This window comes from Bombina bombina, chromosome 3 (genome assembly GCF_027579735.1).
Source record: "Bombina bombina isolate aBomBom1 chromosome 3, aBomBom1.pri, whole genome shotgun sequence".
Taxonomy (NCBI): domain Eukaryota; kingdom Metazoa; phylum Chordata; class Amphibia; order Anura; family Bombinatoridae; genus Bombina; species Bombina bombina.
In genome coordinates this window covers 1,086,650,286-1,086,666,920 of record NC_069501.1, presented here as the reverse complement: position 1 = coordinate 1,086,666,920, position 16,635 = coordinate 1,086,650,286, and the positions used below count along the sequence as shown (strand labels likewise).

Sequence of the window (16,635 nt, the reverse complement as noted above, 5' to 3'; positions counted from 1 at the left end):
ACTGCTGCTATTACGAGTCTTGTAGGTACAGCTGTCCCGCATACTTTTTTGGCCACAGCTGTCCCGAACACTTTTTTTACCACAAATCAACTTAAGCAATTTTCGTAAAGTCTTTTTTCAATGGGACTTCTATTGCGCCGGTATTACAAGCTTTTTTTTGGAGGCCAAAAAGTGAGCGGTACAGCCTATCCCGCAAGATTCGTAACGCATTCTAAAGTCAGTAGTTATGAGTTTTACACTACAGAGCTGTAGCATAAAACTCATAACTAAAGTGTTAAAAAGTACACTAACACCCATAAACTACCTATTAACCCCTAAACCGAGGCCCCTAATCTGCCGCTCCCGACATCGCCGCCACTATAATAAACATATTAACCACTAAATCGCCACACTCCCGCCTCACAAACACTAGTTAAATATTATTAACCCTTAATCTGCTGTCCCTAACATCGCCGCCACCTACCTACATTTATTAACCCCTAATCTGCCGCCCCCAATGTCGCCGCCACTATACTATATTTATTAACCCCTAAACCTAAGTCTAACCCTAACCCTCCTTAACTTAAATATAATTAAAATAAATCTAAATAAAATCTACTATTAATAACTAAATAATTCCTATTTAAAAATTAATACTTACCTGTAAAATAAACCCTAAGCTAGCTACAATATAACTAATAGTTACATTGTATCTAGCTTAGGGTTTTTTTTTTATTTTACAGGTAAGTTTGTATTTATTTTAACTAGGTAGAATAGTTACTAAATAGTTAACTATTTAATAACTACCTAGCTAAAATAAATACAAATTTACCTGTAAAATTAAACCTTACCTGCCTTACAATAAAACCTAACCTTACACTACAATTAAATAAATTACCTAAATTAAATACAATTATATTAAATAAATAAAATTACCTAAATTACAAAAAAAACACTAAATTACACAAAATAAAAAACAAATTACAAGATATTTAAACTAATTACACCTAATCTAATAGCCCTATCAAAATTAAAAAGCCCCCCCCCCAAAAATAAAAACCTAAACTAAACTACCAATAGCCCTTAAAAGGGCCGTTTGCGGAGCATTGCCCCAAAGAAATCAGCTCTTTTACCTGTAAAAATACAAACACCCTCCCCAACAGTAAAACCCACCACCCACACAACCAACGCCCCAAATAAAACCCTAACTAAAAAAAAACTAAGCTACCCATTGCCCTGAAAATGGCATTTGGATGGGCATTGTCCTTAAAAGGGCATTTAGCTCTATTGCAGCCCAAAGCCCTAATCTAAAAATAAAACTCACCCAATAAACCCTTAAAAAAACCTAACACTAACCCCTGAAGATCCACTTACAGTTTTGAAGAGCCAACATCCATCCTCAACGAATCTGGGAGAAGTCCTCAACGAAGCAGCAAGAAGTCCTCAACGAAGCCAGGAGAAGTCTTCATCCAAGCCGGGAGAAGTGGTCCTCCAGACGGGCAGAAGTCTTCATCCAGACGGCATCTTCTATCTTCATCCATCCGGCGTGGAGCAAGTCCATCTTCAAGACATCCGGCGCGGAGCATCCTCTTCTGACGACGACTACCCGACGAATGAAGGTTCCTTTAAGTGACGTCATCCAAGATGGCGTCCCTTGAATTCCGATTGGTTGATAGAATTCTATCAGCCAATTGGAATTAAGGTTGAAAAAATCCTATAGGCTGATTGGATCAACCAATAGGATTGAACTTCAATTCTAATTTCTGATCCAATCAGCCAATAGGATTGAGCTCGCATTCTATTGGCTGATTGGAACAGGTTTTATTTTACAGGTAAATTTGTATTTATTTTAGCTAGGTAGTTAGTAAATAGTTAATAACTATTTAGTAACTATTCTACCTAGTTAAAATAAATACAAACTTGCCTGTAAAATAAAAATAAACCCTAAGCTAGATACAATGTAACTATTAGTTATATTGTAGCTAGCTTAGGGTTTATTTTACAGGTAAGTATTTAGTTTTAAATTCAAATTATTTAGTTATTAATAGTAGATTTTATTTAGATTTATTTTAATTATATTTAAGTTATTGGGTGTTAGGGTTAGACTTAGGTTTAGGAGTTAATAAATTTAGTATAGTGGCGGCGACGTTGGGGGCGGCAGATTAGCGGTTAATAAACGTAGGTAGGTGGCGGCGATGTTAGGGACAGCAGATTAGGGGTTAATAATATTTAACTAGTGTTTGCGAGGCTGGAGTGTGGCAGTTTAGGGGTTAATAAGTATAATGTAGATGTCGGCGATGTCGGGGGCGGCAGATTAGGGATTAATAAGTGTAAGATTAGGGGTGTTTAGACTCGTGGCTCATGTTAGGGTGTTAGGTGTAAACAGAAAATTTGTTTCCCCATTGATTCAATGGGGCTGCGTTACGGAGCTTTACGCTGCTTTTTTGCAGGTGTTAGGCTTTTTTTAGCCAGCTCTCCCTATTGATGTCTATGGGGAAATCGTGCACGAGCACGTACAACCAGCTCACCGCTGACTTAAGCAGCGCTGGTATTGGAGTGCGGTATGGTGCACAATTTTGCTCTACACTCACTTCTTGCCTGATAACGCCGGGTTTATAAAAACCTGTAATACCAGCACTGTAGGTAAGTGAGCAGTGACAATAACGTGCAAGTTAGCACCGCACCCCTCATAACGCAAAACTCGTAATCTGGCCGAATGGGAACAGGTGCCATTCGGCCCTTGTTAAATCGGCCCCTGTGTCTTCCTAAGAGACCCTTAAATGAGATTGCACCTTATTAACCAGGTTTTTATAGGAAACGGATCTTCATGCAGTTCAAACTCATTCACAAAAGTGTGTCTTTGGACTTGCATAGAGGAGCATCAGCTATAAAAACACGGTCACGAAGGCACTATAGAAAAGAGTGCACAGTTGCCTATCCTGACAACCTAAAATATGCATTCATATGTGTAAGCAGTGGTGCAGATGGAAACAGATTGCAACAGTTAAAACGTGATTTTAATAACGCCACTGCTGTTAGTGATAATCAGGTCAGTGCAAGTGTAACTTTTAGTGATATATTACAAATGAAATATAAAAACACGCCATTTGTAGATGTTGTTGTCCTGAAGCGACTTTAGAAGTATGTCCATCATGCCAAGGTACCTGAGGCATTCATAGTTGAGGATGTATTTTGATGAAAATAGGTTAATTTCACACATTCATATGAGTATTTTTCTTGCAGAGTGAAAGGGGTTACAAGAATAGAGCTTTTCTGTAACCGTAAGAGGTGTGAATGAGCTATTGTATGTATCAATTTCAGGAGACCTCACAGTTTCTATTTCGAAAAGATGAACTTAGCACACAAACGTCCTTCTTGGGAGCTTTTCTATATAAAACTAGTTTGCGGTGTTAAACTTTAAACAAAGGAACTCAACACACTTACTCCAATCTAAAGTGCAAAAACAGAGAATTCCAAAATAGTGTAATAAGTCAAACACCAAAAAATTAATATATCAAAATCTCCTTCCCATAAACATAGAATAAAAAGCACATTATGTCCTAATAGACTGCTGGAGTCCGGAGTTCAGTCAGGGTCACTCAGCTGATGATAGTCTGTGTCGGCGTGTGACGTCACCACCCGGCAAAATAAACTGATATGACCCACCTCCTCTCCTGTCAGTTAGGATCCGTTACACACACTCCTCACGCCAACGGGTTTCACAGCCACTACTGGCTGCTTTCTCAAGGGGATGTGTGTGCGAAAAAAAACATTATTTCCTATTTATTGTCCTTTCCTGCCCTCTATTGGTCAAAAGGAGTACATACACATTCTAATACATTGATATACACTCACTGGCCACTTTATTAGGTACACCTGTTCAATTGCTTGGTAACACAAATTGCTAATCAGCCAGTCACAAGGCAGTAACTCAATACATTTAGGCATCTTGACGTGGGGAAGACGACTTGCTGAAGTTCAAACTGAGCATCAGAATGGGGAACAAAGGGGATTTAAGTGACTTTGAACGTGGCATGGTTGTTGGTGCTAGATGGGCTGGTCTGAGTATTTAAAAAACTGCTGATCTACTGGGATTTTCACGCACAATCATCTCTAGGGTTTACAGAGAATGGTCAGAAAAAGAGAAAATATCCAGTTATCGGCAGTTGTGTGGACGAAAAAGGCCTTGTTGATGTCAGAGGAGAATGGGCAGACTGGTTTGAGATGATAGAAAGGCAATAGTAACTCAAATAACCACTCGTTACAACCAAGGTATGCAGAATACCATATCTGAATGCAAACCTTGAAGCAGATGGGCTGCTGATGGGCTACAGCAGCAGAAGGCCACACCAGGTGCCACTCCTGTCAGCTAAGAAAAGAAAACTGAGGCTACAATTCGCACAGACTCACCAAAATTGGACAATAGAAGATTGGAAAAACATTGCCTGATCTGATGAGTCTCGATTTCAGCTGCGACATTCAGATGTTAGGGTCAGAATTTGGTATAAACAACATGAAAGCATGGATCCATCCTACCTTTTATCAACGGTTCAGGCTGGTGGTGGTGTAATGGTGTGGGGGATATTTTCTTGGCACACTTTGGGCCTCTTAGTACCAATTGAGCATCGTTTAAACACCACGGCCTGCCTGAGTATTGTTGCTGACCATGTCCATCCCTTTATGACTACAGTGTACCTATCTTCTGATGGCTACTTCCTGCAGGATAATGCACCATGTCACAAAACTCAAATAATCTCAAACTAGTTTCTTGAACATGACAATGAGTTCACTGTACTCCAATGGCCTCCCCAGTCACCAGATCTCAATCCAATAGCGCACCTATGAGATGTGGTGGAACGTGAGATTAGAATCATGTATGCGCAGCCGACAAATCTGCAGCAACTGCGTGATGCTATCATGTCAATATGGACCAAAATATCTGAGGAATGTTTCCAACACCTTGTTGAATCTATGCCACGAAGAATTAAGACAGTTCTGAAGGCAAAAGGGGGTCCAACACGGTACTAGCAAGGTGTACCTAATAAAGTGTATATACAAGTTACAAAGTGATTGTTCCTAATAATAAAAAAAACATCTACACTATAACATTTTACATACATTAAAACATTTTATACTTAAAAGACAATTAAAATAATATAGCCATATAAAATATTATATTATTTAATATTATATTAATTCATATTTTTTTTTTTACATTAAATGTATAAAATCACACCATATTATAACTAATGTTAATGAGACCAAAATAATGCTAACAAGTATTAACTGTTGAACCACCTGTATTGTTAAAATGTGACTTTTAGATTCACACAAAAGCAGCAATGTCTATATTAACATTAAGCCCATTGGGCTTCAGTGTTGCTAGTCTGTGGATCCAATAAGTTTTGCGTTTCCTTAACGCCAGCAATCGATCACCCCCTCTTTTATCTAAAGAAATCAACTCAATGCCTTTAATACTAATAGTGTTTTTGGATCACAATTATTTTGGGCAAAAAAAATGTTAAGGCACACTATGCTTAAGGAGGGGTTTCTTAATATTAGCAACATGCTCACTGAGGCGTTTGCATAATTTATGTTTGGTGCGACCTACATACTGTAGGCCACACCCACACTGTAATAAATAGACCACATAAGTACTTTTGCAAGTGATGAATTGCCTTATCTCAAAAGTTTCACCTGTAGTTCTTGATGTGAAAGATGATCTCTGGATATCGATAAATTTACACATTGAACATCTACTTTGGTGACATTTGTATGTGCCTTGAAATTTTAAAAAATTCTCATCCTCGCTATTGTTATTGTTATTAATACTCTTATCCCTGAGTTTGCTCAAAGCTAAATAATTCTTGAGATTTGCACCTTTCCAAAAGATAATCGCCTAGATTTAGAGTTTGGCGTTAGCCGTCAAAAGCAGCGTTAAGGGGTCCTAACGCTGCTTTTTAATGCCCGCTGGTATTTAGAGTCAGGCAGGAAAGGGTCTACCGCTCACTTTCTTTCCGCGACTCGAGGCTACCGCAGATCCTCAATTGCGTATCCTATCTTTTCTATGGGATTTGCCTAACGCTGGTATTACGAGTCTTGGAAGAAGTGAGCGGTAGAGCCTCTACCTAAAAGACTCCTACCGTCCAAAAAAGTCAGTAGTTAAGAGCTTTATGGGCTAACGCGGGAACATAAAGCTCTTAACTACTGTGCTATAAAGTACACTAACACCCATAAACTACCTATGAACCCCTAAACCGAGGCCCCCCCACATCGCAAACCCTATAATAAAAATTTTTAACCCCTAATCTGCCGCTCCGGACATCGCCGACACCTACATTATATTTATTAACCCCTAATCTGCCCCCCCAACGTCGTCGCCACCTACCTACACTTATTAACCCCTAATCTGCCGACCGGACCTCGCCGCCACTATAATAAATGTATTAACCCCTAAACCGCCGCACTCCCGCCTCGCAAACACTATAATAAATTGTATTAACCCCTAATCTGCCCTCCCTAACATCGCCGCCACCTACCTACAATTATTAACCCCTAATCTCACGCCCCCACCGTCGCCGCTACTATAATAAAGTTATTAACCCCTAAACCTAAGTCTAACTCTAACACCCCCCTAAGTTAAATATAATTTAAATAAAACAAACTAAATTTACTATCATTAAATAAATTATTCCTATTTAAAACTAAATACTTACCTATAAAATAAACCCTAATATAGCTACAATATAACTAAAAGTTACATTGTAGCTATTTTAGGATTTATATTTATTTTACAGGCAACTTTGTATTTATTTTAACTAGGTACAATAGCTATTAAATAGTTAATAACTATTGAATAGCTACCTAGTTAAAATAATTACAAAATTACCTGTAAATTAAATCCTAACCTAAGTTACAAATACACCTAACACTACACTATCAATAAATTAATTAAATAAATTACCTACAATTAGCTAAACTAAAATACAATTAAATAAACTAAACTATAATACAAAAAAAAAACAATCACTAAATTACAGAAAATAAAAAAAAAATTACAAGAAGTTTAAAGTAATTACACCTAATCTAAGCCCCCTAATAAAATAAAAAAGCCCCCCAAAATAATAAAATGCCCTACCCTATTCTAAATTACAAAGTAATCAGCTCTTTTACCAGCCCTTAAAAGGACTTTTTGCGGGGCATTGCCCCAAAGTAATCAGCTCTTTTACCTGTAAAAAAAATACAACCCCCCCAAAAACCAATTAAAACCCACCACCCACACACCCCTACTCTAACCCACCCAAATCCCCCTTAAATAAACCTAACACTAACCCCCTGAAGATCTCCCTACCTTGAGTCTTCTTCACCCAGCCGAGCCGAATTCTTCATCCAAGCGGAGCAAGAAGAGGTCCTCCATCCGGTAAAAGTATTCATCCAAGCGGCGTCTTCTATCTTCATCCTTCCGCAGCGGAGCGGAGCCATCTTCCATCCAGCCGACTCGGAGCCATCCTCTTCAACCGACAGACTAACGACGAATGACGGTTCCTTTAAGGGACGTCATCCAAGATGGTGTCCCTCGAATTCCGATTGGCTGATAGGATTCTATCAGTCAATTGGAATTAAGGTAGGAAAAATCTGGCTGATTCAATCAGCCAATCAGATTGAAGTTCAATCCGATTGGCTGATCCAATCAGCTAATCGGATTGACCTTGCATTCTATTGGCTGTTCCGATTAGCATGGAGAGTCCATGAATCCATTCTAATTACTAGTGGGAATTCAACTCCTAGCCACCAGGAGGAGGTAAAGAACACCCCAGCAGAGCTGTTAAGTATCACTCCCACTTCCCATAAGCCCAAGTCATTATTTGTCTTGTACATCAGGAGGATGTGCAAAAATGGCATCTGAAGATATTTAATCCTTTAATGGGTACTTTTCCCTGCAAGCAAGGATTGGGGCTATGCTGTGTCCATGTAATCCTCTTTAGTAAGAGTAATGGTGGCTTTTAGCAGTTAGAAGATGGTGGTCCTTGCTTACCTTCTAACACTTTTGCTTCCCCTCTATAGAAAACAAGGGTTGGTTACTCTGCTTTTCTTTTTCTACAGGTCCCTGTCAGTACTCTGCTTTTCTTTTTCTACAGGTCCCTGTCAGTGGTCGACTGAGTCTGTCATACCCGAAGAGCTGTTGCCTGCCCTGCAGCTGGATCCACAGGTAAGTGCTTCCCCTTCTAGGTGAGAAGGATTCGGCACTATTGAGGGTAATACCTCAGTGGATTGTTCATGGGACTTAATTATCTTTATATGTGGGGATAAACTTAAGGGAAGTTATCAGGGCACTGTGTTTGCTAAGCGGTTAATGTAACTGTGATTTCAGGTTACAAATTCATATGAGGCTGGCTATGAGAGTGGTCTGATTAGGGCTAATAATGCCCTCTTCACTTTTTTATGTGGGGTATGCTTATATTTCATTGAAGCACACAGACGTTATTTGATTCATTTTAAAATAATTTTATTTTTAAATGTTGGTCTGAGCGCAGCGGAACTTGCATGCTTTTTCTCAGTGGCACAGTAAAAAAAAAATCTGTTGCTGTCAGGTGACCGCCCTCCACTTTTCCACTCTATGGGGCCCATTTATCAAGCTCCAAACAGAGCTTGTGGGCCCCTGTTTCTCCATAACCCTGTCCGCCTGCTCTGATGAGGCGGACAGGAATCGCCGGAAATCAACCCGATCGAGTATGATCGGGTTGATTGACACCCCATGCTGGCGGCCGCGAGTCTGCAGGGGGCGGCGCTGCATCAGCAGCTCTTGTGAGCTGCTGGTGCAATGCTGAATATGGAGAGCGTATTGCTCTCCGCATTCAGCGAGGTCTTGCGGACCTGATCCGCACTGTCGGATCAGGTCCGCAAGACCTTTTATAAATAGGCCCCTATGGCTTTCCTTGCAGCAGGCTTGAAGAGCGGAGTGTATTGCGGCTTGTGCTAGGTGCTAGCTTGATCCGGAGATGCTGTGGATCAAGACTTTGGTAGATCAGCGACCTAGGTCCACCTGATAGGCGACTGAACCGAGGATCGGTATCTGCAGCAGTTAGTAGGATTTTCTCTGCTGGTCACCAGAGTGGTAAGCCCTCGGCAAGGCTGAGGTATAGAGGTGCCTATAAATTTTGAAGATCGTAGCACTCAGTTACTAATCAGTTGTTACTCTGTAAAAAAGGTCAGAAGGCCACTTCTTCTACTCTTTCTTTTTGGTTGAGAAATGTTATTCAGTTGGCTTATGAGACTGCTGGTCAACATCCTCCTGAGAGAATTACGGCTCATTCCATTAGGGCTGTCTCTTCTTCCTGGGCCTTTAAAAATTAGGCTTCTGTGGAACAGACCTGCAAGGGCTGCATACTTTTTCCAAATTTTCCAAATTCAATACTTTTGCCTCGGCAGAGGCTTCTTTTGTGAGGAAAGTTCTTCAAGGTGGTGCCTTCTGTTCTCCCTCACTTCCATTTTGTGTCCTCTAGCTTGGGTACTGGGAGTGATACTTAACAGCTCTGCTGGGGTGTTCTTTGCCTCCTCCTGGTGGCCAGGAGTTGAATTCCCACTAGTAATTAGAACGTATTCGTAGACTCGCCATGCCAGGAAAGAAAAGAATTTATCAGGTAAGCATAAATTGTGTTTTTTGATACCCCCTACTCCATACTGTGTGATAAATTTGACAAACGAGACCGGAGAGATTGAAATTCTCTACCTAAGAGGTGGAGAAGAGGATAGGTCTGGTGACCGCTGCTTCATAAATACGGACTGCAGGTTCTCTTGTGAGAATCTGCAGTCGAAAAGCAGGAAAAGGCTTGATAAATCGAGCCCATAGAATTTAGAGTCTGTTTTTGGAAGTCTGGAGCAACAGGAATTAGATAATCTACTATTTTAAAGTTGCATTACAGCAAAAGGGGGCAAATGAATTTGGTTGTGGGTTTTCAGTCCCTTTAATATAACATAATATTTTTTGTTTCAGGTGGGACTGCATGTGTTCTCACTGGACAACCTTTTGACACCGCTAAGGTGAAGATGCAAACATTCCCTAAGTTATATAGAGGACTTATAGACTGTGCTGTGAAGACATATAGTCAAGTAGGAATTAGAGGCTTTTACAAAGGCACCAGCCCTGCACTCCTGGCAAATATAGCTGAAAATTCAGTGTTGTTTATGAGCTATGGCTTTTGTCAAAAAGTTGTAAGGAAGATTGTTGGCTTAGACAAGAAAGCAGTGCTAAGGTAGGTTATTGGCTGATTCAAAGTTCATATTTGTAATTAACCTAAAATTAACCTAAAATAGCACCATCTCTTATATTATTAGGAACGATCATATTTTAGGTTTTAAGCCACAATGTTTCTTGTATTTTCATAAAAAATATGTCTATAGAAATATAGTATATTGGTGTACAAATGCACTATATGGCCAAACGTATGTGGACACTTGGCAGCTATATCGTCTTGTTGGAAAACTGATTTAAAAACCATGGGCATTAATATGGAGTTGCCCCAAACCCTTTGAGACTATAACAACTGCCACTCATCTGGGAAGGCTTTTCACATAATTCTGGAGTGTGTCTGTGGGAATCACTATTGTCCTATATTATATATGGATAGTGATAGAGTGGCCAAACTTTTGCTAGAGCAGGTTTCACACTATTTGCTTTTTGCAAATATATAAAGATTAAAAAAAAACCTGCTCCCAACTCAGAGGGCTAAAAGTACCTGCTTTGTCTCTCTGTGTATTTCTCTGGATCTTGGCAGTCTTTCAGGTCATTCCCTCCTCATAGGGGAGAGAAAGACAAACTTTAGTTAGCGCTAGCTAATGGCACTAGCCAAGTGCACCTGAATTGTAACCGTTTTCATTCTGAACAGAGATCTTCATTCTCCTGCTGACAGATATAGGATTTCTAACCCTGTCACTATCAGAGGGGATTTGATTTAAATTAAATTGATTTAAAGCACTAGTCAGAAAGACCAGATTGGAGCACAAAATTGCACAAGCACGATATTTGAACTCCACTAGTAACACCAGTGCACGTAAATGAGCGCTGGTATTTTAAGTGGCCCGCAATGCAAACGCTAGCTTGCATTCGCATTGCATGGAAGCCCTGTGCTCAATAGAGTGCGCTTCCATAGGCTACAATGGGAACCTCGTTTTCATGCCGTGAGACACAGCATGAGAACTAGCGCAGCATAGGGGTTAAATCATGCATCAAATATAGATATATATGAATATGAATATATACATATATATTTATGTGTTAATATGTGTATATACACATATTAACACATAAATATACATGTATATAAGCATATATATTTATATTTACAGGGAATACACAATTCCTATAGACCTCAATGTCTATACCTCTGGTTAATTTTCAGAGTGCTAATTGCTATTGCGAGCTCACAGTAGCAATAACCAGCCACTTGTAATGGCTGGCTATTTATTTGCACTCCTGAATAATTGTAAGGCAGATTTGCTACGCTTACAGGGCAGGCTGGAACCTTGTAGTCGTCCAGCAGACTGAGCACTGGCAGAAGAGGTCCGGTTGGTATATGGGATTTGGGAATCCAAACATACAAGAAATCCCTAAAACAAAAAAGTACAGACCCACATCGCATAGCACAGTAGGGCACAGCAATATTATGCAACGGTGAAATACACTTACATATGTATAGCACCAGATGGGTGCTAAAAACACAGGTTTGGGACTTCTCAGCCGCCCAGCAGACTGCACTCCAGCAAACAGCTCACAGAAGTCTTGTGGGGGAAAAAATTAACTGAATCCCAGTAAGGGAGAGAAGTCCCAGGTAAATAAATAAAAAGCATGTGTATATAAAAAAAATATGAAACCTTTATTAAAAACAGAAATGCGTTTCTCAGTCACAAGAGGACTGTTTCATCAGGCTTTATTTATTTATTTTATGTATTTATTTTATTATTTATTTTTTCGTATATTTCTCCTTTCATATTAGTATCATTCCCATAGTTGCCAGGAATGAGATGGTTGGTTCTCAGATGTCACACCCTTTTTCCCTTCACTATTTCTAGCCTTAGGACACCACATTTGACATTTACGGTTGTATTTAGTAGATACGATATGCCCCCTTTTTTCTTATGTTTGATTTGTTCAGGACATCATACACTAACATGTCATCATGGCACTCCTACCCTCCCACAGTCGATTTGCCGAGCTCCAGCTGGGGGTGGAAATGGGCTGGTCTTTGACCCCCACCACGTAGTGTGAAGGGGGCGGTACCTCCGCTTCTGGCAATTGTCGGCTATTTCCCCCTGGAGCTCAGCGTAACCACGGACTAAAGAAAAAGGACTGGGTATGCCAATATTTTATACACCATCAGTAGATCCTAGTAGGAATATATGGATCCACATGACTGTACCCTTGTGTGCACTCATTTTGGTAACATCTGATAGGGAATAGTGCAATTTGAATAGTGAATAGTGCAATTTGCACTCACCTTGGCAATAACCCCTTTTTGACATATATGTGCTCTCATAAAGAAAAGACAGGATTGATCTGACAGGTTTCAATTATATTTGTATTTGATATTATCCACTAATAGTACACTTGTAGCATGTTCGTATGTTTATACTGATTCTCTTTATAAGATGTATATTTTGTAATGTTAGGGATGTTGCGTTATCTGTACTTTGATACATATTATATCTGTTTGTTTAGGGAACTATTGTTACTTTTTCTGTTAGGATCATTAGGTGTTTTTTTAAGCAGTATCTATGACTTCCACCAACAGTGGGCAATTCCAATGGCCCAATAGGTGTCATGAACTGATACTAATCAACCCCTTGAGGGGTTATATATAGCAAATGCATTTCATTTTATTTTTACTAGCCTGATGAAACAGTCCTCTAGTGTAAAAATGTAATGTCTGTCAAAAGCACTGCGAAAAGGGGGCAGTCTGCTGAAGCTTAGATACAAGGTAATCACAGAGGTAAAAATTAATATAACAGTGTTGGTTATGTAAAACTGGGAGTAGACTGTCGCTTTAATAATAACAATTTAAATAGTTTTATTTAACTAAACCAATAACATTATAAGATTAACTTTAAATTTTACTGATTGGCCCCTTTACTGATTGGCCCCTCCCTCCTCACACTTAGGTCCTTGTGCAGATCTATTCCACTCCAAACAATTCTATTTATATAGCTTCTTAAAACTTAGTAAGGAGTTGATTCTGTGTACATAGATTTGCAGGGGAACAATGGGATTAAAGGGTCAGTAAAGTCAAAATAACTTTCCAATGTATTTCTTTTATCTAATTTGCTTAATTTTCTTGGTATCCTTTGTTGGAGGACAGAATTTTGTTGGCGGAATTCAGCATTGCACAAGAGCGCTATTTTGTGCTCTTGTGCAACGCCGCCCCCTGCCTGTGCACAGCCAATCACGTGCGGGCAGGAACTGTCAATCTCCCCGGTCGGACGAGACTGGGGAGGTTTAAATTCTCCACCTAGGTAGATTCAGGAGCAGCAATACAATACTTGGAGCTAACTACTGATTGGTAGCTGCACATGTATGCATCTTGTCATTGGCTCACCCAATGTGTTTAGCTAGCTCCTAGTAGCGCATAACTGCTCATTCAACAAAGGAATAAAGAAAATTAAGCAAATTTGATAATAGAAGAAAAACTGAAAGTTGTTTAACATTTTATGTTATATCTGAATCTTAAAAGAAAAATATTGGGCTTTATGTCCCTTTAAGGTCTATGTTTGCAATAAAAACGGTGCCTGTTATGTCTGCAGACACAAATTCACAGTTTTGAGAACTACAAAACCAATAATATGTGGTAATATCTTCTAGATAGAACAATTGTCCAAAATAATCTTACAGGAACCTCTGGGAGAGGATAACATTGTGAATGGAGATTAATTTGCCAAAAACAAAAAATATTACAGCCATGAATATACAGCCTCATGTTACAATATTAAAAACTAATCCTTATTTCAGGATTAAGAACCTTTGGATTATAATGTATCTTAAATAGAAAACTATCTTTAGATAGATTTTTACTCAAAAAGCATTTTATTTCTGAAATTTTTTATTTTTATTTTTATTTATAAAATTTAAATAGGAAAAATCTGATTTAAATAAAAAAATAATTAATCAGATTTAAATTTAAAAAAGATTATAACCTCTAAACCGCTAAATCTTTGCCTGTTTCTAAGTCCCTGCAGGCCGCCTCTTATCTGAGTAAGTGCTAGTTCGTGTGTGCCATATAGATAACTGCGCTCAATAGAATTATGCATAAACCAGCACTAATTGGCTAAAATGCCAAGCACTAAGATAAAGGGGGCAGTCTGCAGAGGCTTAGATACAAGGTAATCATTGAGGTATAAAGTAAGTGTCCTCAGGGATAGGGTTCTCAATCCCTCCTGTATGTGTTTGTCAAATTTCATCTTCTTTCTTACAAGTTTTTTTTTTATCATTGTTTTAATTAAATGAATTGTACGCTTGGACAGCGCAGCAGAATATGTTGGCACTTTATAATTAAAGTATAATAATAATAATATTAATATATTAATGTAATAGTGTTGGTTATGGAATACTGGGGAATGGGTAATGAAGGGATTATCTATCTTTTTAAACAATAAACATTTTCAATTAGACTGCCCCTTTTAATATTAAATTCTTTTTGTTTGTTTTTAAATTAGTCATTACTGGATTCTAATAGATTCACTTATATGATAATTTGCAGCGATTTGCAGAATGCAGCTGCCGGCTCTGTGGCGTCTATTTTTGCTGCCCTGGTACTCTGCCCTACCGAGCTAGTAAAATGCCGTCTACAGGCTATGTATGAAATGCAGTTATCTGGCAAGATAGCACAAGGACAGAAGTAAGTCACATATTTACTTGTTTGTAGATGCCTTTTATATATTAGATTGATAAATGTTGACTTATCTTTCATTATTGCCCTCGCATGAAACACATTTTCACCTATGCTAGTTGATTTAAAATAGGAACATTAAATGCAATATATATACAATTTACTGTAAATTACAGTCATCGAGTTGAATTACTTGTATAATTCAAACTGGTCTTGTTACAAAATGTATGAGATTTACCGATAATTTCCTGCTGTCACGTCTGTAATACCTTTTGGGTATGTTATACATTTAATATATTCCCATTAATTTGTTTTATATGTTTTTAACATTTTCCTCCTATTTGGAATTGTCCCATTAATCATTTGATCTTTTATACGCTTATTGTTGATGACCTTCAGGAACGTGTATCTCCTTTCTATCAGTAAAAGATCAGTACAAACCCTTGAATTAGAATTTTTGCTCCTGTCAAAATAGGAAAATACCAAGTATTCCATTGTGGCTATTAGTACTATCGTTAAAGCGGTATGAAACCATAATGTTTTTTCTTTTGAGATTCAGACAGCGCATACCATTTTAAACAAGCTTCAAATTGACTTCTTTTATCAAATTTGCTTTAATGGTATTCTTTGTTAAAGGAACATGAAACCCAAAATGTCTCTTTCATGATTCAGAGAATACAATTTTAAACAACTTTCCAATTTACTTCTATTATTTAATTTGCTTCCTTCTCTTCTTATGCTTTGCTAAAAGGTTTATCTAGGTAAGCTTAGGAGCAGCAAAGAACCTAGTTTCTAGCTGCTGATTGGTGGCTGCATATATATAGCGATTGTCATTGGCTCAGCCATGTGTTCAGTTAGAAATCATTATGCATTGCTGCTCCTTCGATAACTGATACCAAGAGAATGAAACAAATTAGATAATAGAAGTAAATTAGAAAGTTGTTTAAAATGGTATTCTCTATCAGTATCATGAAAGAAAATGTTTGGGTTTGATGTCCCTTTAAAGAGATACTTAGGTAGGTAGCATGCACAAGTCTGAAGCACTACACTGTTGCCATCTAGTGCTCTTGAAGACGTATAACATTCTTACGAAACTGTTGCCATATAGTGCTGCAGACACGTGCACACTCCTGAGCTTACCTCCCCCACCTTTCAACACAACATTCCAAGTGAACAAATGGAATTTGATAATGGAAGTCAATTTGTAAGTTGTTTAGCATTGTATGCTCTATCTGATTCATAAAAGAAAAAACCTTTAATTCAAGCTTATTTCTTGTTTTTAATGATGTTTCCCTTTATATTTCCCAGCACATTGACATTTCAGTAACACACTTTACTTTTTTTGTTTGATTTTGCATGATTATTCTGATAAAAGAATGCGAGGAATTCTCTGTATTTTGTGTTTGTGCCAGTACAGTGTGGTCAGTAGTTAAAGGAATTGTGAAACAAGAAGGCGCAATAGGATTCTACCAGGGTCTGACAAGCACGATATGCAGGGAAATGCCGGGTTATTTCTGCTTTTTCGGTGGATATGAACTTAGCAGAACAATTTTTGCATCTAATGGAAAATCAAAAGATGAACTTGGTGAGTAATTACAGACATTACCGGACAGCATTCAGGGCAAAACCGGACATTTATTGAGCAGTACAGATATCTCCTTTGTCTACAAGAAATAAATAATTTGACCAAAGAATATAATCCTTTGTAACAAAGATCTTTATTGTTCAGTCAGATCAATCAGCAGTCATGGTCATTGAAGCAAGAAAAGAAAATAGCCTA

The 16,635-nt window shown here is 38.4% G+C and overlaps 1 protein-coding gene across 2 annotated transcripts in view; it reads left to right on the top strand.

Annotated features, from left to right (window-relative positions):
* Positions 1-16,635, top strand: part of LOC128654470 (mitochondrial ornithine transporter 1) — a 137,682-nt gene that overhangs the window by 68,263 nt on the left and 52,784 nt on the right. For both annotated transcript variants that reach the window (XM_053708398.1, XM_053708399.1), the window contains exons 3-5: positions 9,974-10,232; positions 14,727-14,864; positions 16,268-16,440. In XM_053708398.1, the coding sequence (XP_053564373.1) occupies positions 9,974-10,232; positions 14,727-14,864; positions 16,268-16,440 (570 nt within the window). The remainder of the gene's footprint in view (positions 1-9,973; positions 10,233-14,726; positions 14,865-16,267; positions 16,441-16,635) is intronic.